Source organism: Rhinichthys klamathensis, unplaced genomic scaffold, assembly GCF_029890125.1.
Source record: "Rhinichthys klamathensis goyatoka isolate OS25496 unplaced genomic scaffold, OSU_Roscu_1.1 h1tg000107l_1, whole genome shotgun sequence".
NCBI classification, from domain to species: Eukaryota; Metazoa; Chordata; class Actinopteri; order Cypriniformes; family Leuciscidae; genus Rhinichthys; species Rhinichthys klamathensis.
Window position 1 is genome coordinate 2,441,883 of NW_026606645.1, and position 23,617 is coordinate 2,465,499.

Here is a 23,617-nt window from a genome sequence, read left to right on the forward strand (position 1 = left end):
TATAGTAAAAAAAGGTTCTAATATCATTCAATTCTTCACATAAAAATGCCTTTTTTAAGACCTATTCACTGAAAGATTCTTTGGGGAACCCGAAATGGTTCTTCTATGGCATTGTGACGAAAACCCCCTTAAGGAACCTTTCTTTCTAACAGAGTAGTCAGTGCATCTGTCCAAAATGGTGGACGTAATGAGAAGAATGTTGATTTAGAAACATGTTTGCAATTCATTCATTCATACAGAAAAGTATTGACTTCTTAGTATTTTTACACAATATGTGTGTGTTCTGTACATTTTCATGCATATTAGAGTGTTGCACCATTAGCTTAGCAACATGCTAATGCCAAACTGTTGAAATCATTTGTGTGTCACATTTGAGAGTTCCTGCTTACGTAGAGCGTTCCAGATCAGTGAGTTATGAGGTTCCACTTCAGTTTAGTCCCTATGTAGACACAAGGCAGATCACTAAGTTTTGGGACTGTTTTTTCTCCTCACTGCATGTATTCATAAATCTCATTCACTGTGAAGTTTCTCAGACACACTGAGATGTGTGCAGACGCCGCTTGGCAACCAAGTTCAATTTCTGTCAAAGTGTTTTAAATACATGCCAAATTCTGCAGACACAAAATACAATTGCAGTTGATTTCCATAATTTGCCAAATAATGCACAGCCGTTTATTTTCTTCTCTCTTTTTCCTTTTGGAAGTATAGAATTCCTGATTAGTCAAAGCACAATATCATCACAGAAGGCTCTGCAAACAACTCAAACCAGATTTGTTGGTAAACTACTACACGTTGTGCCAATTAAAATGATGAATTGTGATTTCTGTTTATGTAAGTGAGCTAATCAGAGCGCATCTGTAAACAGATGACTGCTGTCAGTGTTATTATTCCCCATCTAAACTCAAAAAAACAAAAGAGCAGTTGATGAAAGTCAAAGGATTTACAGCTGAGCTACAATTCTTTCAAATGCAGTGGGCAGTGCAATTCAAAAGCTTAAAAGCTTAGCATCTTAAAGGTGCAGTGTGTAATGAGAATGACATAACAACAGCGGGTTCCAGATGTAAAAATCCCATTCATTTTCTCCATAGGGGAATTTATTTTTAACGATAACTTTAAGCTTTAAAGTAGCCTGGATGCCAGCCCGAACCCCGCCCACAACATTTTTTGGTCGGGAAGTTCGGTCTGGACTCGATCCATTGAGGAGTAATTATGATCGGTTCAGAATTAGACGGGTCAATCAAATTACTAGGGCGGGCTTTATACGATGATGGACAGATGATCTGCAGTTACGTAATCATCACGTTATCAAAGAGCGCTTGGGTTGAACTGGTTTCCCTCAGAGATGACTGCAGCTGGAGAACTGAGATGTATTCCGCTATCGCGTCTGTTGTAAAAGAAATCGACAGCGCATTAATTTTAAAAGACGAACAGAGAACTGCAATCAAGGCATTTGTCGATCGGAAAGATGTGTTTGCCGTCCTTCCTACGGGATTCAGCAAAAGTTTAATTTATCAGCTGGCTCCGATGGTCGCTAAGAAGATGGGACGCAATGAAAACCCTGTGGTCGTTGTGGTTTCTCCTTTGGTCGCACACTCGCACTCATGGAGGACCAAGTAAAAGAAGCAACACTCATTATTTTACTACTTCTTCCAGCGTGCGTGTAGTTGAGTTCTGTTGACAACTTTGCGTAGCTCATAAAAAAAAACACTTACTGCGTTGCTCTGATTGGTTGCAGGTCTATCCAATTGAGTGCAGAGTTTTTTTTTTCCTGGTTCGGTTAAGACACGCCTCATAATCAAAGCCCTATTGAGCAGTATCAGACTAGAATATGAGTATGACGAAGTCAGGCTAGCCTTAAAGACTCTTACAATTATCTTACAATTTTCTAAAATTTTCTCGCAATTGCGAGTTATAAAGTCCAATTCTAAGGAAAAAAAGACTGACTTTTTTCCCTCAGAATTGTGAGTTTATATCTCACAATTCTGACTTTATAACACGCGATTGCGACTTTATATCACGCAATTCTGACTTTATATCACGCAATTCTGACTTTATAACTCGCAATTGCGACTTTTTATCATGCATGTCTGAGATAGGGTGTCAGAATTGTGACATGTAAACTCGCTATTGTGAGAAAAAAGTCAGAATTGTGAGATAAAAAGTCGCAATTACCTTTCTTTTTTTTATTCTTTGGCGGAAACGCGCTTCCATATTTTTCGCTATTGAAACAATAGTGAAAAATTCTTCTGCTGAAAAAGTAGGTGGGCACTGCTGGGTCATAAGTTGGGGGCGGGACTACCTGTTTGTTTGACCGATAGACAGAGGGAGTGTACATGAAACAGACATTATTGTTGCATTTCGGTTTAGTGTTGCTAGTGGTTTGTGAATTACACACTTCTAAGCAATTTTATTGAAATATCTGTCACTGCAGCCATCAAATGCTTATCCAGTGTCATTTTATGCAGTAAAATAGCCTCAGTGAATTCGGTCCGCAGCTGTGGTTTTACTCGGGCCGTGTGGCACGGTGCCAGCTTCCAGCCTCACTCCCGTGATATGTGTGTTTAGACTGGCTTTCACTGAGGTGGTAAAATCCAGACCTTAACCTGAAGGCAGAGCACAGTCAGTCCTCTGAGTTATGCCAGCCTTTCAATGCCGCCCACCACAGGAAAGAGAGAGGGGCAGTATTTAAAGGCTTGCTCGAAATGTTTTGGCAGGGATGTAATCGTGATCTTGGCATTGAATGCAGGCTCAGTCTAAGGAACTGGGTCATGTTCGGGTTAGCACTTTTGCAGCGTCTGCTCGCGCACTCTCAGAGAATTACTAAATGAGCTCAATATCTGGCAGTGCTTGACATTGCTTATCGTTACTCTTTGAGTCGGCCGTCAAGGAGCAGAGTTTTATGTGCATTTTATAATTCGCTGAGGAGCTCGTGATGATGTCATCAGCTCATTACAGTTGGCGTCCGATCAGTTGATTCGTGAGCGTTTCGTAATAGAAGGAGATCATTGGTGGAGGGATGTTCTGGGATCAGTAAAAGATGTTAGAGTAATTCTGCATCCGGCGTCAGATAGTGAACCCAAGCATTAGCATGGGCACGGTGCTAGTTTACCTGTACCATAAAGAGCTTTTGGAGGCCACCTTTTTACTTTTATTATGTTAACATGTTGTCCTTATCTCCTCCATTGGAAGCAGTCGTAACTCTCTGTGTACAGACTCTATGGCAGGGCGCTCAAATTACACAGCTCGGGGCTCACTTTTAGAAAATGCATGGAATAAAATGACCTGATAATTCACTGGGGTTTAGGATATGCAGTAACCAACAATTGAGACGGTGACCGGATGCTTTTTCAGTGGCCTTGTTTTTGGAAGTATCTTTCTCCTTAGGGATTAAAAAAGATCAAGTCCTTAGGCCATGAACCAAACCAACAAACTTAATCGAGATGAAGTAAAAGAAAGAAAGAAAAACAGAAAGAAGTCACAGAGTGTAACTGAACGGTGCAATACTATAAACCTATTGACTAAAGGTCATTTATTATAAATAAAACAGGTCATTGCGAAATATACTCAGGTTTTTGGTTGAATTTTCCCAATATGCATTGTAACGGCTACTTCTTTGATTGATGGACTATGAGTAGACTACTGTTGTTTTTCACTGGGATTTGGCTATTAAATATGTGTAAGCTGCAAGTAAGTGTGAATTCAACATTTCTAGAAAATTCTTATGTATATCATCGCTTATCTCTGGGCTCATCGTTAGTCTTTCTTTTAAAGTTTTAATGTTAGTAATCAATGAAAAGGGATTGCATTTGTACTTATTTTGTGCTCTGTTAAAGCTAGTTCTTAGACCTGTCTTTCTATTTCTGTCATTACCAAAACATTGTATTGTTACTTATCATATTTTTGTTTTTAATTTATCATCAAAATGGTACACTCATAAAAGTAAAGGTTGTTTATTGGCATTGATGGTTCCATGAAGAACCTTTAACATCCACAAAACCTTTTCATTGCACAAAAGTTGCTTAAAGGTTCCCCAAGGGTTTTTCATAGAAGAACCATTTTAAGTGAACAGTTCCTTAAAAATCCATTTTTCTTACTGTGAAGAAAATTTTAATAATCTATACCAAAGAGCCTTTTTCCACTTTAAAGAACCTTTTGTGCAATGGAAAGTTTCCAGACATATATAAGAGGTTCAACCACAGATACTAATAAAGAACCTTTATTTTTAAGATTGTATAGTAGAAAAAGGTTCATCAGATTGTTAAAATGTTCTGAGATTTCTGAGAGTCATTGTTGTCTTGCCTGATCATAACCCTTTATTTTCCAGTGATATTCCTCTGAGCTTTACTCTTTTGTAATGTCTCTCAGCCATCTCTCTATCTACAGTCTTTCTTCAAATCTCCCTCTTTCCAAAGAGTATAGAAGAACAAGAGGCGAAACTCTGATGCTTTTTTGGTAACAGCCACTCGGTGGCGCTTCGGTAGCGCGCCCGCCATTTTGGGGTGAAAATTCCAACTGGAGTTACTGGACAACAGCACAGATAACAGTTTTTTGAGGTAGTTTTTTCTTGCATTAGTGAGTATTTCCATTTTATGCAACTTTACACCTTTACTACTATTATTAGTTACCAACTCCACTAGGCCTGAAATATATTTTGTACGTTTTAATCCCCTGGATCATGCTACAAACATGATGATCTTATAGAACATGATGCATTGCTGTGTCCGTTATCATATAACTTTAATTGCCACTTTGGACAGTGGCTGTGTTTTTTTGTTTACATAGTCTTGCTTTAACGGTCATTAATATAAGATAGTACTGCAAAAAACAGTTTAGTGTAAAGCTATTCTATTGCTGTTATATATTTATTGTCCAACATTTACATTTTAGTACAATTACATTTATTTGCTGAATTCATTTATTTCATTGATAACTTATTTTTGTAACGTTATGTGTACCTCCTGGAAACGGTCTAACGTTATTATAACTTTATGAACTGATATCACTTTATTCTTAACTGTTACCTGTCACAATGTGGAGAGTAATATAATTAATTAAATCCTTGAACTTCCCTGTCTGAAGTTATGTGGGGGGAAAAGCCTGGTTATAGCAACTTCTTTTTAACTGCTATAACGTTAACTGTTGTGAGTTAAAATAATCACCTAATTATTTCAACCTAAAAATGACCTCTGCACTGGACTAAATACATGTATAATATATGACTGCCGAGCCGCTGCCGAGTCGCTTTCACCCCAAAATGGCGGATGCGTAGCGCTGCTGCTGGGCGCTGGTGTTGCAATGGAACGTTCTATTGGCTTTCACTTCTTGTCAATATACGTTCTTTGCTCTTTCTCATAGTCTCCCTCATCTTGAGTGGACACGCCCCCTACTGCTGATTGGCTACAAGTTTGTTGTGGTGCTTGGTCCGATCAACTTTCAGAAATCGCTTACTGCACCTTTAAGTACCGTTCACTGAAGGGTTCTTTGGGATAACACAAAATAGCTCTTCTATGGTAACGCTGCAAAACCCCCCCATTTGCAACATTTATTTTTAAGAGTGTAGGTCAGTTTTTAATAGATGCTTTACATTTTCAGAACAGTGTCATCAAAGTGATTTTAAGCATGTAAATATTTTGTATACTTAATATTTGGAAAAACAAATAGACTATAATTGATGTGTACTTTGCAAAACCTTCACCCCGTCTGCAATGCAAACAAATGGCATGGCATGCAATCAGCCAGGACGTTGCAATAGATTGCTTGTCTATTTATTGTACTTTGTATTATTTTGCATGATACAATTCAGACAACATAATTTGTTTTTACAGCATGCTGTAGATTCAGTAGCAGTAATGCAATGTTCACTGCCCATCAGCAGAAATAAATCATTCTGTGCCTGTTTTTTTTGTTGGTTTTTTTAGATCTTGATTTCCAGACCTAATTGCACTAACTGGCTAGTGTGAGGGTTTTCTTTCATTGTATCTGAGAGGTAAGGCCTCGGGTAGAAGCATTGATATGCACATATTGGATTTCTTAAGGGGATGCAAAGGAATGTTAACCATATTATCCCACTTAGAGGCTCTTCAGGTTGCCAAGTCCTGTCTTGGGATCTCAGAAACTTTGTGCATTGTGCTTGCCGTCCCTCACTGGTCTTCTCTGTGGTCGCAGTCCTTTGGAATGCATCTGAATTGTACGGTTGCCAGATATTATCGGTTTGATCGATGTCTCATGCTCCTAAAATGCACCTTGCAGGGTTTAGGTATTTTGTTCATCTTATCTTAGCAAGTCAGGAACTCAGAAACACTACACTGTGTGCTTCATACAGTCTGTTAAGGGGCCGGGACAGGGCGTCGTGTAATTTTTACTCCCAAATTCTGTCCTCTGGCATGCGTCCATTGCCACACCCCATCAGCATTTAAAGAAGTTGTTGTACAGTTGTCGATTTTCAGCTCTGGAACTCGAAGTGCTGTGAATGTACTGGGTAAAATCCCACAAAGGGCTCAACGGAAGAAACCAGATCAGACCCTTGGGTACTGCGACGCAGAACTTCTCTGTTCTCCGACTGGACAAATTGTGCATTGAGCGTCTCGAGCCAGCCCTTAATGCAAAAGCCCACCTAAAAATGAAAATTCTTCCATCATTTACTAAGCCCTAATGTAAAAAAAAAAAAAAAAAAGTATATATACGTATACACTCTTCATAATAATTCAGGGGACCTGTTACCACAATGCATTGTTGCAATTTAAAAATTCTAACTTATTGTTTTAATTCAATCTTTTAAGTTGCAAACATTATTTTGTAGAGTTCTGTTGACATAATAACGTTGTTCATTACATCAACTTAATATCATCTGTAATTTAAGCTCAAATTTCTGCATTAATTGGCTTTTTTTTTAATTAGGTTGTAGTAGCTTCATGAAATTGTCTTGATATCTTCGGATAATAAGTTATGTTAGCATGTGCTATGATAGCTGTTGATTTGAACTGAAATAGATCAGATTAATTGGTTCCAGGGCTACGACTCTGGTAGTTGGAGCGACTTAATTCTTTAAGTAATCAACTTAAAAATGTGTGTTTATGCTACAAGTCATTAAGTTCCTCTAACTCTTGATGCAAACTTTTGCGTAATTTTTTAGAGCGTATATATATATATAACACATTTATATATATGTATATATATATAAACAAACACACAATTTGCTTCTCTTTAGCATACAATGTATTCCACTGAAGATGTGGTTTGGATTGACCTAGAGTTGTCATAAATTATGACATTCATTTTTCATTTTTGGGTGAACTTTTCCTTTGTTTATTATAGAAGGGTTGTGTTTTGGTTAACCAATGTCTAGTCCGTCTCACCAAGCTAGCATTTTCTCAATTTCCCTTTTTTCCCTTTTAATAAGATAGAGATAGTCACCCCAAATAATGAAAATTCATCATTTACTCCTCCTCAAGTTGTTCCAAACCTGTACATTTCTTTTACACAAAGCAAGATATTTTGAAGGAAATATTGTGGGGCACCATTGACCATAGTAAAAAAAATACTATGGAAGTAAATAATGCCGCACTACTTTTTGGTTACAAAACATTCTTCAAAATATCTTCATTTGTGTTCAGCAAAACAAAACTAATTTATACAGAGTAAATGATGGCAGCATTTTCATTTTTGTCCCAACTGTCCCTTCAAGTTTTAAGTCTTGCACATGCAGCTTTAAAATTGCTGTTTGTGCGCATGCAGTATCAACCTCCCAACCAGAAGTATGAAAAATCATAAAGCTGCATAATTAGTCCTGAATCTGTTTGCAGAAGAGTGAACAGGCCGACTCTTTTTTATTTATATTTTTATGAGTGTACCTTCCCACAGGTGTCAGGGCCACGAGACCTGAGCAAACACGCATGCCAGTGCAGCCAAATGGAGGTCAGGTTATAGCGTGCTCTGGATTTATATCTCTGCGCTCTGGAGAGAAACTCTGGTTCCAAAGACAAGATGGAGGAAGAGGCAGTGCTGTAAAATAACTCTCTGAAAGCCTTTTAAACTGCTTCTGTAACCGTTTCAGTGTATTATTAAAAGCCTCATAGCGTCCTCTCTTTACATTGTGTAAAACTAGTTACCTTAATTAGCGCTGCTGCTTATTACTCATCCTCATACTTGGAGGTTTTTCAAAACGCCTACTCTGTCCACTCTTAAAAATAAACGTTCCAAAGAGAGTTTTCACAGCAATGCCATTGAAGAACCATTTTGGGTTGCTAAAAAGAACCTTTTCGTGAAAAGTTCTTAAAAGAACCATTTTTTTCTTAGTTTGAAGAACATTTGAAAAATCTAAAGAACCTTTTGTGCATTTGAAAGGGTTCATGAATTGGACCATAGATGCCAATAAAGAACATTTATCCTTACCTAAATCATTCAATTTGTGCTACCATCATGCTACTTTTTCTTCATGATTGGAATTTTAACCGGTTAATCACACAGAGTTAAAATAAATGGATGAACCCAAGCCATGTCTTTGTACTAGAATATAGTTTTTTTGGCTTGGGCCAGTAAACAATCTAGAATTCAACCAGACGACTGGCAACTTCCCACAATGCCCTAGTACAGCCATTGGCAAGTTTTGCATGTGTAAGCACACTCACATTCTCTTCAAAACATTTATTTATTTAGCCTTTTTTGTAGCTTATGCTTTTCTTTTGTACTGCATTTACTCGCTGTCTCTGTTGCTGTGGGTTTCAGACTGAAAAAGCAGAGCATAGATGAGGTAGTAATATCTATCTGTCTCTGGTTGTGTCTTCAGTGCTCTCTAAAGAGCCCCAGCTGTTTCAGATCTTATTCCCACTTACTAGTTTTATAAGCTTTAGCAAGATTTTTTTGAGTGGATGATGATGACTGTGATGATGTGGTTGTCATGTGAAGAACTGCAATATCTGCACTTTTTTTGTTCCTAAGCAGCCAGAGTACGCAAGCAAAGAACTGTTATAAAACTTGAAGTTTAGAGAAGAAGGCTAAAACAGACGCAAATATAGTGCCAGTAAACACAAACAACTCTTCCTCTCTCTCCAGTCTCTCTCCCACTATTAAACACACACACACATACACATTCCTACCCCAGCTGCAGCACACACACACACATTCCCTAACCCTGGATTAAGCTTACTATAATGGGAAAGCCCTCAGTGCATGCAGTGTTACCCTCTCATTACCACTGCACCTGTCCTGAACTGACAGAACTAATGCTGGACGGCACTTAATGAGAGAAAGCGGCTGACAGATGAGACAAATACTGACACAGAGAGACAGAAAGAGAGAGAGAGAGAGAGTTCACTGTCAGAAATGAAATAGAATCCATTTCCGATCTTGTAATGTCATGTGTCATTACAAAGTGTCAGTTTTGATACTCTTATCAGTCGAAAGTTTAAGGTCTGTAAGAATTTTTTTTATGTTTTTGAAGTCTCAAGGCTGCAGCTATTTGACGAACATATAAAACTTTGAAAAACAGTAATATTGTGAAATTTTTGTGGAATTTTAAAATGTGAATTTTTCCTGTGATGTGAAAGCTGAATTTTCAGCATAATTACTCCAGTCTTCAGTGTCACATGATACTTCAGAAATCCTTCTGATTATATAACCATTTTCTAATTTTCCTAGATACACAAAATGTATCAGCCAGGACAACTAATCAGCCATTTTTAGATCATTATAGTTCCAAAATCTACTGACAGCCTTATCAATAAAAAAAGTTTTCAAAATGTTCTAGTAAATATTGTATTCCATATCAACAATGTAGTGTCTTATTGAGTTTTTAAATTGTATTATTTATAAATTGATTATTAGATCTGTCTTTAGATATTGGCACAATTTATTGGAAACCCTCATATCTACCAACCACTAATTATTAATGATTCATTCTTAAGTGATTTAGTGAAAACTCTTTAACCTGTCTCTCTTTCTATCGCATACTCGCACACACTCCCACATCAGCTCTATTGTCTCTTTAACAAATGGTTTCATCACAGGCATTGTAGCTCATTGTGCACATGTGTGAGCATGTCATGCTCATGCGGCTAGTGGCCATTCACTGTCACCTTTGCCATTGTAATGTAATTACATCCAGTCATCACAGAGCGTGCGTGTGTGACCGGTGAGTTCATTTGTGTTTTGTGTTTGTGTTGTCGATCTAGGTCTTGCACGGCTACTTGTTTTCTCTAGTCATCCAGAAAAGTAGTGGACTAGTCAGCGAGCCAATGTTTATTTTATGTAAATGTGCTGTCGTGCTGCTGGAGAGTGTGTCTGAGCAGATGTGTGAGATGTGAAAATAAAATCTTACGGTGTGTTCCATTTGTCCTTGGAAGTGGGAAAGTTCCCAGTAGGAACGTTTAACTGGAACCCCTCAAGTCGGAGCAGCTCTGTTTTGTCAGCTACAGTATAAAACTGTAATTTAACAGCATATATAAATTACAGTTTTATACTGTAGCTGACAAAACGGTATTTAGCTGTTAATTTAAAAAAGTTACACACCGTATTTTTAACGGTATGATGCTGGCAAACATAGCTGCCAGTAGTTTACAGTTTTTTTTTTTTACAGGATTATTTTTTACAGTGTATATATATATATATATATAGATATACACACACACACACACACACACACACACACACACACTGTTAATGTCAATATATATATACAATGTCAATATACAAGATATAATTATATTATATAATTGTCAATACAATGTCAATATACACACACACACACACACACACACACACAGTCAGGGATTGACATTAACTTTTTTGCTCACCAGCCACTTTGGCTAGTAGTTTTCCATACTTACTAGCCACTCATAATTTTCACTGGCCAAAATTTTGACATCATAATTTGGCAGCAGGAATATTAGGCTGCTGTCACTTTAAGACCTGGCGCACGGATCCATTATATTGTTACACATGCGTTTTCTTTCTCAACTGTTTACGTTCACTTAAAACATAACTAACTGTGTTTACGTGAGTACTCGCCAAGACCAGCATTTTGACATTATTTTGTGCGTACTTTACTTTTTCACTGCTTATTTCGCTTAAACAGTACTCAATTTAGTACTGAGAGGCGGCTTTAGGTGTTTTCTTTGGGTGTGAGCATAACATCTGCGGGAATGAGTAAAATTATGCACAATACACGCACGCCGAAATTCAAGCCCCGTAACAGCAACAATATTCATCCGGAGCAAATGAAAGGAGTGAGTGAAGGGAGGCGGGTTTGCGTGTAACTCGCTGTCGGAGAGATGAGAGAGTGAGAAAGCACAGAGAAGAAGAGAAGTTCTGCTGAAAATGAGTATTGGAAGCATTTCAGATATTTTTGTGTCAATATGTATTGAAAAAATATATATTTTTGAAAAAACTACATTGCACTTAGTAAATTATTTCAGATGTTTGTTTTAAAAGACTATTATTTAAAAATGTATATTTTATAAATTTCAACCCGCCAAAGTGGCTAGTAGGAGTGACTGCATTACACACCAATGCTGAAATACACCCGCATTTGGTGGGTTGGCAGGTGTTAATATCAAGCCCTGTATACAGTGTGTATATTTTATATATATATATATATATAATGTCACTTACTAAAAAAAGATGCATGTCGTGACCACTTAATGACATCAGAGATCTGTGAACATTCATATTATTTATTAATGTATTCATTTAAAATCTCAGGTAAATACTTTTAGTAAATATTTTACATCCAAAGGGTTTCAGGCTGACAAAAAAGTTTGGGAATCCCTGCCTTAAAATGGATGTGCATGAGAGAGAAAAGTGAGTGTGTGTGTGTGTTTACACTCGAGCTGTTAGTGGAGTGTTTGTGGGTATTTAGTGCATGTTTGTCAGTTTGATCTTTGCAAAATTACTGTAAACACCCTTGAAAATGAAATTGCCCTGTAGCATGTGTTAATGAAGAAGTGCTGTAATAGTGACATAACCATACAGGCTGGTGAGGAAGGTTTTCATCCTCTGGGAATACAGTGAGGCATGAAGACATCTCATAGAAAGACGTGAGACAGAGAGCTAGATTGATAGAATAATTAAAAATTGAACGATAGAAGTTCAGAAAATTTGTGTAAATGCACAGGGAAAAAAGACATATGACATGACCACCAGTGTGTGTGGGGCAAGACAGAGACGGAGTTAAGGAGCAAGATGGAAAGAGAGATAGAGTGGCAGAGAGACAGGAGGTGGTGGGTGCCTGATTAGCATAAAGGGTAGGGCACGATGCCCAGTTTGGGAGAAGGGTTGGCACCTCGCCTCGCGGAGTGGCGGAGGTAAAAGAAAAGAATGAGAATAAAAGCGAGGGTGGAGGGGTGCGTGTTGGAGAGCTCGGAACATCTCTAGTTTAAACCTGGCACTTGGCACTGGAGCTGCTGAAATATCAACCATAATTACACTGCAGTTATTTACAGGTTGTGATAGATGCATATGCGGTAACTGAACTTCCTCATGACTAGGAAGTACCAGGGTGATTCTAGGATTTCAGTTTTCTATCGTTTGCAAACCAGACAGCGATACATGATAAAGCTCTTCCATGTAAATAAGAGTTTTTGTATGTTCTGCTGTGGGCAACTGACTGTGATAGAGCGTTTTGTTTAATGTACTTCTGCGTCGCGTCGCCCACAGACGAATCTCATTTACATTGATACATTTGGATTTTTTGGTTGTTGATTATTTACAGTCTTGCGTGAGAACATTGCTCTTTCCGAAGCCATGGTTCTTCACGTGCACTATACTTAATTTCATGAGCTTTACAGTTTTTTAATGACTGGTAAGGTGAGGATTAGCAAAACTCTTCTGCTAGAATTAGAGATCAACTCATCCATGTCAGGAAACTGACACTATTAAAAAAAAAAAAAAAAAAATTTTACAGAGCCTAGGGCTGTCGCAGAAACATACACCCATTTCTGTGATATCTGTCAGCTAGTAGCAACATTTATGTGTGATTTAAAAAAAAATATTGCTTACATCTTTCATTGCAGTCTTTTGGGGAGTTTTAATAATCGCCTATGGCACTTTCCATAAATAGGGAAACAATATGGCCTGAAACTGTCAGTGAAAATATTGGTTGTTTGAAAAAAAAAAAAGATTAAATAAAAATAAAATTAAAAAAACACCAGAATTAGAATCAAAGCTGCAAATTTAGCCTAAATTATATAGTTTCACTATAATGAATTAAAAAAAAAAAAAACTCAATTGATGATGTCAAAGTGATGACATTGCTGTGCAATTTTAATAGTTAGAGTTGTGAAAGAGCTCTGTGACGGGACAGGCCAACATCAACACTTCGAGGTGGACAGCCTGCAAATATTTTTAACGCATTAGATGTGTGCCTCTAATGCACAAATAAATCACTTTAAATAATAAATTGTACTTTTACACACTCTCCCTGTCCCTAAATGAAAACTCTTTGCATTTTAATATTGAATTTAATAAGATCCACTTGGCTCAAAATGTCACCTGGGTGAGAACATGAAATAAGTATTTTTCTATTTTTGAAGCTGTGGTGTCCCAACTTTTCCTTCTTTTTCTACATTTTAATATTAAAGATATTATTTGATTTCTTTATGAGTAATTTACCTTTGAGGACGTCCACTATGGTGTCCCCCCCCCCCCCCCCCCTCTCTCTCTCTCTCTCTCTCTCTCTCTCTCTCACACACACACACACACTCGGGGAGAGTTCACTGCGCTCCGCTCACAGCAGGCTGTTGTCAATATTTCGGTCAGTCGAAGCGGTTGTATTTAGTCTCTGCGTAAGCGGCAATGCTGTGCTGTCACGCCGAGCTCGTCTCGGCATTTTTTCCAGTTTACACCTCATCAGTCTCCCGAGTCCCGGCTGATCTCACCGGCCGCCGTAGAGACACAAGCCAGTCTCTAATCTACCGACACATTTAACAGGAGTCTCTAAATAGAAATCAGAGTGTTACTCTTACAGCTTGGATTATTAATGTGCATGTAGCCGATCTAATTGACAGAAGGACACCTGAATGGAAGAACAAATGGTAAAACTGTAGGATATCCAAATAGTTTCTAAATGAATAATTATATTAATAATAGTCTAATATGAAATTCATTGTGCGGCTTTGCAAGGAAATCTTTGCAGAAAATTGTCTGGTGTGTGTGTGTGTGTCTGTGTAAAACTTGCAGGTTACTTTTTAGACTGCCAACATTTTGTTTTGACATCCATTTGGGTGGTTCTGCTAATCTTAGGAACCTCAAACGGTGCCTTAAATATATATTTTTACAAAATGCGTCTCAATAGCTTTTTTTGTAGCTTATGCATTAAGAATATTTACCCGCGGAACTGAACTCACTTAAATTAGGCTACTCCAAGATTTTCAAACGTCTTGGAAACGTATCAGTTTATAAAAAAAAATAATGAATTGCACACAACGTAGGCTACTACAGCTCTCCAAAAACACCTCTATTAGTGAACGGATTTCTGTTTGTATAAGTAAAAAATATTTTCAGTTAGGATATTTGATACTCAGGTTATACTGGCTTCGAAAAGTTAGGCTACGAGCTGCTTGCTTTCTATTTGCATAGTCGTTTCTTATGTAGGCTTGATGAAGAAGTATTTTAGTTTTTTTATTTTATTTGAAGAAATATTATAGTTGTTTTTAAATTTGTTAAAATATGCTTGAATTGGATGTCCTTATAAATGGACAAGTTAGTCATCCAACGTGGCATCATTTTAAAATGTGTTTATTTAAAAAAATATATTATTTAGTCTAATAGTAACTAGGCTATGTCGAGATATTCTACGAATAGTTTAAAATATATCTTTATAAAAAATACAGATATTTATTTATTTAGGCTATTTATTTTTAACTCAGAGTATAGCCTATCTCTTAATTGCTCTGAATCTCTTAATGGCAGCGCACTGAAAGTTAAATAAATATGCTTATTGAAATCGGTGTGTGGATAAGATCAATCTTATTTTGTATTTAGCTGCTTTAATGGGATATGTAGGCCTACATATTGTATTTACATTAAAAAAATAATACTATTTTAATCATTTATTTATTTGGCTATGGATGCTCCCAATTGATACGATTTTCAGCTGGATAATTCACGGAAATATTTTGTTGGCATGTTTTCTTTGTTGGTGTATTCGATTTCGCATTTTATTTTTTCATTCTTGTACGTTAAGAATGGTATTATGATGGTGTTCTGCTAGGTTTATTTTAAATAGTCAATATAAAATCTCTGGGGAAGTGCTCTTTTCTCCTGCTCTTTTCTCCTTACATAGGCTAGCCTACTCCCTAAACTCATGGTAATAAAGTTTTATTATATTTTGGGGGAATATATATATATATATATATATATATATATATATATATATATATATATATATATATATATATATATATATATATATATATATATATATATAGCCTATATTTTTTTAACTACATTTCCTATAATTCATGTCAGATCCACCCATCAGCTCTCGCGCATCAGCCGGGCGAGTGTCTTCTTCTCCGCTCCATCCGCAGCCTTTTTTTCCTGTCTCGCGCCAATATGATGGAGCTCGAGCTCCCGCCAACGCGATTTAAAAAAAAAACCGTTAGCGGTTTATAGCTACGTTGTCGTTGTAGGCCTTTAAAGAAGACAAATAAAGTTAAAGAAATGGAAAAGAATAAAATAGGTTAATCGTAAAAGAACAGACTGAGTGACGACCAAAGGTATGGTAGCCTACTGTAAGACTCTATGCACAAGGAACCATTTTTTTGGTCGTAATTGGCCTTGAATTTCGTCCAGAATTGTATTTCTTTCGGTCGGTGTTATGTTCTAAAAAATAAAAAAAGGTAGGCTACTTTTGAATCATACGTTTATAACTAAGCCTTTCTGTGTAAGCCAGTGAGGTGGGCCAAACTTACACCCTTACAAAAAAAATGTGAGTGTTATTGTAGCCTATGTTGGCTACACTGGTCAATCATACAAACTAAAACCTTTAAAAATGGTAATGGACATTTGATGAGCCCCCAGTTACAAAAAGCCCAAAACATCAGTCATTTGGACTGAAGTAGAAATTAGATTTAAACAAAAGTCATAAATGTGCTAGGCACATAACTTTTTTGTGTATACTTCATGTGTGGTGTAATAAGTAACAGGCAATTTCAGCACAGATTCTGTAAATAGTGTGTGTGAGTGTGTGCTGGCGAGTTTTCTTTTCACAATCTCAGCCTTTTTCTCTAGAAGAAATAGGCCTTGCTATACAGACAAAAACACACAAGCAGTACGCAGCAGAGCGAGACAGCCTTTCGTAGAAATCTTGCTTTTTTTGTCTTCCTCTCTTTCTCAAACTTTTGTTATCTTCCTCTAGCGCTCTTCTTTTTTCTTGGATAAAACAAAGGGCGCTGTTTAGAGAGGAGAGTGTCATACAAAGATAAGATAGGCTGCGGTATAAAATAGTTTAAATAAGGTCATTCGGCAATGAACAAATCCAGCTAGCTTTCTTGGGAACATGAGCAAACTCCGTTTTATACGCCGTTTATGGCTTGCATACTAATTTAAACGCATGATAACAACACAAAGTTCATGCTGTCGAGTTTGCTACATCCAAAATTATGCCAGATTTGATGCAATCGTTCAACCAATAATTCAAGCAAGAGCAATGAACTTGTTACTGACACCTTTTCCCCCTAGGCTGTTTAATGCAGACACTTTTCAAACTCTTTGTTTGGAGACATAATGTAAATTATTTAATGGAAATAAATGTGTCAGACACAAACAATCCATGTTGTCAGTCAAACTAAATCAGATACGTAGTGCAACAACATGCAAAATGATTCCGGTTTTGCCTATAAAATGTATGTAAAACAAAATACCAAGACACCTTGTTCTGTACACAGTCAACTGATATGAATTGTGTAAAACTTTCCTTTAATTTGGATTGGAATTATGCAACGCTGCGTTTATAGCCGAGGCTTCTTCACCCGGTGGTCTCGGGTAGGCCTGATGGTTGCCCTAAGGTGTCGCGTAGCCATGAAAGAGTGGCATATGTTTCATAAAATCATTGAAGGTAAACCAGATTAAATCACTTGATATGTGAATCTGCCCAAGCTAGCGATTTCCATGGATCATAACGGATCATTGGGAACAGGGAGAATTCCTTTAATATGTTGTATACTGTATAGTGTAATGCAGGATTTAATCACTGAATGTTTCGTGTGCTGTGGCTCAGGGCTAGAGTTTCAGGCCGGTTGATGTTGTGACTAATGCAGTGTTGTCATTACGTCTGGTGTTCGTTGATCTTCGTGCATGTGTCGTGCAAACTCATATATTTGGTTTTCAGTGATGTAGTGAATATTGTTGTTGCAAATCCTGCTGATTTAAATATGCAAACGTGGTAAATTTAGCTGTCTAACGTATATGAGGATGTTGAAATCGAGAGACTGATTTGCAACTGTCTTGGACTCATGAGCTAGAATGGGTTGAAAATAATAAGATAAAGTATGTCGTTGTGTTCCTGCAAAAGATGTTTATGGACTTATAAACAAACATTTCATTAAAGCTGTATAATTTCCAACTATTATTGTAAATTTAAATTATTATTTAATAATAAATGAAGATATATTTTTAATCGTCTGGCTATTATTTTGCATTTATATTATATTTGGTAAAGAATACTTTGTTATATATATATATATATACAGTATATATATATATGTGTGTGTGTGTGTGTGTATACATATACTTTAATAAAATAATTTTTTTGTGGTTGGACTCATAGAAATTCTGTAAGACAAGTTAATTGTTGAGTGCTGCTATGGTGTTGCTGTCTTGTAAGCAGAATGTGTCAACTCTTTGGATTATGCATTATAAGGAAATTGGGGATTCATTATTTTCTGTAAAGAAATACAGAATAAATTTTTTTTATAGTAAAATCTTTAAGATAGGAAATACCAGTGGTGATAATTTTTTTTTTTTTTTAATAAACCTCTCTGTTTATTGTGTCAAAATGTTTGCATCTGATGCTGACATGTCTTCGGAAGAAGTTTAGAGAGAGAGAGAGAGAGAGAGAGAGAGTGTTGTTCTGCTGGTGACTATGTCTGTCTTTGCTCTTTGTTTGTGTGGCGAGTCTAAAGGCAGCTGCTGGTCTGTAGCGTCTGCTGGGAGTTCTGGCCCGCTCGTTCACACGCCGCTCAATGGAGGGAGGGGACGGGGCAAACGGGGACACTGCTGTGCGCTCCCTCGCTCGATGGAGGAGATGGCAAGTGTATTGGTGAAAATGGCAAAAGTGCATGTGTGCATCTGAGTGCAATTCTTGAGGACAAGAGGGGGAAAATGGAGGTAAATTGGGGTGGGAATGGAATACGGGCGGCGCCGCTGATTGGCGCATGTAAAATGAATGTGCTCTGGACTTTGCAGTTGCACAAGATAGGAACTTGTTAATTTGGCAAAGTAAGGAGCCAACCCAATGACCGAACCCTACACTCCCCCACCCCCCACCCCCCTCTCTTTCACCCTCCCTCCGTCCCTCCCTCCCTCCCATTCAGCCCTTCAAGCGTGCGTATTGGCTGAGCGATCGGGCACCCGGTGCCAAATAGGTGGGCTCAGCTTCGCGCTGGCACACTCTGAGGCAATGGATAGGAAACGAGCATGGAGAGGAAGAGAGAGATAGAGTTGGAGAGGAAAAAGGGGAAAAAAAGAAGCTTCTATCGGGTTTGCCAGCGGTCGTACGCGCTCTTCCAACATTGATTTGGTTCTCTCGTTTTTTTTTTTGCGCTCTCCATTCGCTCCTCTCTACCCCCCTCTCTGTCTCTCTCTCTTTCTCTCTGTCTATCTCCCATTCTCTGTCTATCTCTCGCTCTCTGTGAGTCGAATGCAGAGCACGCATATCTGAACAAACACCACTTACTGCTTTGCCAAACATTTTTTCTCTTTGTTGCGGTATTTGTGTATTTATTTGTGTATGTTTTTTCTCTAACAGTGAGTACAATACTTTTTGATTACGAGCAGTTTCGTTGTCCGCCTTCCTGGTTTCATATGTAATTTGTATGTTTTATTTTCGTTTTTGGTGACTGGCAAAATCCCCATTTTTTTTTTTTTTTTTTTTTTTGCTAACTTTTTTTTCCCTTTGCATTTCCCCCTCTCTGGTTTGTGTATTAAATATTTCTCTCTTGCATTTCTTGTTTTTCTATCTCCAGAGCTATGCCACTGTTTGGCTCCTCCAAGATTTTCTGAATTTTTCTTCTTAACCGACTGGACATTTTTTTTATTTTTTGTTTACTTTTAAATTCTTTACCTTTATAATTTTGTGCAACAACAAATATATATATACCTACTAATAATCGGGGCATGTAGTGTCGAGTTGAGTGCCAAGAAGACATTTGACTTGTTTTTCCACTCCATATCGGCTGGCAGAGTTTATGATGAAAGTGCAGAATGGTAACTATTTTATTTTGCTGTTTTGCTGCATGTCTTGTGTGTTTTGTCTGTGGCGTTCTGTGTCCGTGTGGCGATGTAGTTTGGATCAGGACGTGCGGTCGCAGGGGTTGGTTGTGCGGTTTGGCACAGGCGACAGTGAGCAGCTGTTGCGGACTCTTTACGCCTGTCCCTCAAAAACATCATTGTCTGTTTTGAACTGAGAAAAGGATCTCTTGAAAGCCAACAATGTCAGTGTAAAAAAAAAAGAGAAATGTAGATTAGAAGGAAAAAAGTGAGGTTACAATTTAGTAAACATTTTCTTAATGGAATGTCTACAGTTTTATTACATACTTTGTTAGGAATTCTTGTTAAATCTAAATCAGCGTTGCAGTTTTTGTATTTATGTGATGCTTATGACGGATGTTTGTGTGTGTGTGTGTGTGTGTTTATAATCCTCACAAACACGCACTCATACGTTTCCCGTACCTTCCTTTGGCAGAGCGTCGCTGAGCCAAACCTGCTCTCGTTCGGCTCATGCTCCGCAATTCTAACGTCTTCTCCCCTTCCCTCCTCTCCACTCCCCTGCTTCCCGTCTCTCCCTCCCTCTCTCCATCCCTCCAGGATGAATTCCATCCCTTCATCGAGGCTCTCCTCCCGCACGTACGGGCTTTCTCCTACACCTGGTTCAACCTGCAGGCCCGCAAGCGCAAGTACTTCAAAAAGCACGAGAAGCGCATGTCCAAGGACGAGGAGCGCGCCGTCAAAGACGAACTCCTGGGCGAGAAGCCCGAGATCAAGCAGAAGTGGGCGTCGCGGCTGCTGGCCAAATTGCGCAAGGACATCCGGCCGGAGTTTCGCGAGGACTTCGTGCTCACCATCACGGGGAAGAAGCAGCCGTGCTGCGTGCTGTCCAACCCCGACCAGAAGGGCAAGATCCGGCGCATCGATTGCCTGCGGCAAGCCGACAAGGTCTGGCGCCTGGACCTGGTGATGGTGATCCTGTTCAAGGGGAGCCCGCTGGAGAGCACAGACGGAGAGAGGCTGGTCAAGTCCCCGCAGTGCTCAAACCACACCCTGTGTGTGCAGCCACACCACATCGGGGTGTCCGTCAAGGAGCTGGACCTGTACCTGGCCTACTTCATCCACATGCCAGGTCAGTGGGTTACGCTCTCTTTCTCTGTCCTACAGCTACTGATACTTGAACGTGTTTATTTAAGAGGGGTCAGAATGCAGGGTAAGGTGACACCCACCCATAATCATCATCACATCCAGCACACGTATAAACACTGTGTTCTGCAGCCAGGGACGAAATTACACTTCAGACTCTGGGTTCCCACGGTCGTTGTAGACATGAAAAACTCATTTTAAAAATAATGCAAATTTATGTATTGAATTTATAATCTCTGGTTATGCTCTGTATGGAAATCCTATCAAACTGCATTTAAATCTCAGACTGATTTTTGTGCTTTTCAGAGACATTTGTACACTAATAAGGTTGTTTAAAACTATTATTTCTACAGATTATTATTAGCTGGCTTTCAGAAATGTAAAAAAAATAAAATAATACAAATTCAGTGCTCAACTGGAATAATTAAATTGGGAACCCTGCTGAAATGTGAATAACTAGTCTAGAATAAATCTAATCCGTTTCTGCCATTGCTTGTTTAATGAAATTTTTTAATGTTTGCTTGTTTATAATATTTTGATTTCTTTTGTTTTTTGATGGTGCTTAAAATATATTGTGTTTTCTTGTAAATACAACCAATACACTAAGCGCCTGGCCTTTTCAGTTCTTCAGTGCCATCCGGTTTTCTCATTGGCAGTGTGTTTTACAGCCGTATCATTTTAGAGTGTGTGTGTGTGTGTGTGTATTCATGGATAAGTTACCAGCACAGTCTCATACACTCATTGCCAAACACTGTTTCTGACACGGCTAACACTCTCTCTGACGCACACAAGATCGGCCAAACACGCTCAGGCCAAACGGCTCCATAATACTGTGGTTACAAAGCTGAAATTGCTTTCTCGTCGCCTTTCTTTTTTGATAATTCATTTTAATGTTATGGTACAGCAAACAAACCACAATTTTATAACAAAATTTAAAAGAGCTGGCCTTTTTTCAGTTAAAAACATTACAACAGCCATTAACAAAATATTAGCAGCATAATTGAAAGCTTTCAGGCTCTCGTTCAGCGTACGCACTGGTTTACTCTGTGCCCAGCAGGGCTGGCCATCGCGCTGCCCGTTCAGAATGTTTTCTGCTGTACTGCGGTCTTATCTTATCAGGCTAATTCCAGTGTGCACTGCCGCTTTTATCAGGCTCCAAATAGCCCCGGCGGAGACTGGCACCCTGCAGGGCAGCCGTGCAGAATCCCGGGGCCCGTGGCATCCCGTGCCAGAGCTCAGGGGGCCTTTCTCAAGATGCACACAGTCTCCATGCGTTGCTCTGGTTGAGCGCATTTTACAGTTATCATATTAATTTTATTCTTGATTTAAATTGTGCATTCAATACTAAAACCACAATTTGAAACCTAATTTGAAATGGCCTGAAGGTTGAAATCAGGTATTTGTTGTGCGTGCCAAAAGAAAATCTGCATTCTTTGTATTGAATGCTATGGTTCAGCTGTGTATTTAATTTGTTTGTGTTGCTTTGTGTTTATTTTGTCCTTGTGATTGTTTATTCGCAGCACAAACTCTTTGTTTATCATTATTAAATGTGGCCTTCATTGTCACACACTCAAATCGAGGATTCCTCTTTTGTGTCCATAAGAAAGCAAGGAAAGAACAAGAGAAGGGACAGCTTCGGGAGTCGCTACAGTAATTGCTCTAGTTGGCACTATTGCAATGCCTTTGGTGCGGGAGGATGGGTGTGTGTGTGTGTGTGTGTATGAACTCTGGACACTTTTTTTTCAGTCTCTCTTTTCCATCTCTCTCTCTCTCTTGCCATTTTAAAACCGTTCACTTAAAAAGTTTTTGTTCAATACTTCACTAACCTAAAACATTTTTTCCCCTTATTATTATAGTGATAGGTTGCTGGAGAGTCAGACTTTTTATTTGTTATTAAACACTTACGTCTGCATCGTATGTTAACTTGCTAGTGAGACTTGTCAGAGTTTGAACCCAGGCCCAAATCTTAAACCGCTACCCTGTGCTTAACAGGTTTTTGGGATCTGACTCGAAAATGTTCCACTAAATTTAGGCTTATTTTTGTCTTAGAATGAAGTGCGAAATGAATAGTTTATTTAAGACCCTAAGTAATAGTCCAGGTGTATTGGAGGTAAATGTGTTTTAAATGTGTTTCCATTAAGATTGGTGATTATGGGGAAAGTCATCCTAATGGAGGGAAGTGGCTTTTGGCTAAAGAGAATATTAATTTTATATCCAGGGTTGTATTGTTAGTGCTGCTAATATATCGTTATTATGAGAATATCATTGAAACTTTTCCCTGCTTCAGCACTCCACACAGGAAATTTGATATTTAACCATTAAAGAGGTGTGAACAATGTGTTTTATGCCATTTCATGTGTTTAATAACTGCTGCTCTTTAAATGGCTGTTAAATTTAAGAAGACAATTTTTCATGAAAATGTGTGTTTGCTAGACTAGAGCATTTATTGTTTTCTGCTAAATTATTTATTCTACTATATATATTATGATTTTTTTGTATTGTTTGAATAACTTATTATTACACAGTCTTGTTGTTTCTTGTTTTCTGTAAATAATACTTTTTTTTTAGTAATAATGACTATTTCCCAATTATGTTTCACTATGAAAAAAGATCATTTTTCTTTGATTTGAAGGCGCTTTCTGAAACGAGCACATGCGTAAGAGCCTGCAGTGGTGATTTCTCTCTGTCTGGATGCGGCATTGTGGGAGTGTTTTGTTTGGAAATGAAATGTTTGGAATAGCTGTTAAACAGATTATTTCAGCAGTCGTCATTCACTTCGAGCCAGTGTACATAACGCGTCTCTCTTTCTTTCATCACTCATTCTGCTTCCAAGTGCCTCCTCTGTCTTTCTTTGTCTCCGTCAATCTTCCTGTCTTCCTGGCTCCTTCTGAAAGTCTGATAGACTGTTGAAATGAAAGGAAAATCCACCTCCTTGGGTCATAGGTCAGATTGCACTGGTCAGAGAGATTTTTATGTGTAGAGAATCTCCAAACATCATTTTCCCGGTATCCTACTATATTTAGGACTGCACTCGGCTCTGACTCACCTG

At 38.2% G+C, this 23,617-nt stretch overlaps 1 protein-coding gene across 1 annotated transcript in view; it reads left to right on the forward strand.

Moving 5' to 3' along the window:
- Positions 1–20,640, forward strand: part of LOC130087285 (nuclear factor 1 X-type) — a gene marked incomplete at its 3' end in the record, with an annotated part of 48,042 nt that extends 27,402 nt beyond the window's left edge. Inside the window, exon 3 of the mRNA XM_056253538.1 lies at positions 20,023–20,640. Coding sequence (XP_056109513.1) covers positions 20,023–20,640 — 618 coding nt within the window. The remainder of the gene's footprint in view (positions 1–20,022) is intronic.
- Positions 20,641–23,617: the final 2,977 nt, after the last annotated feature.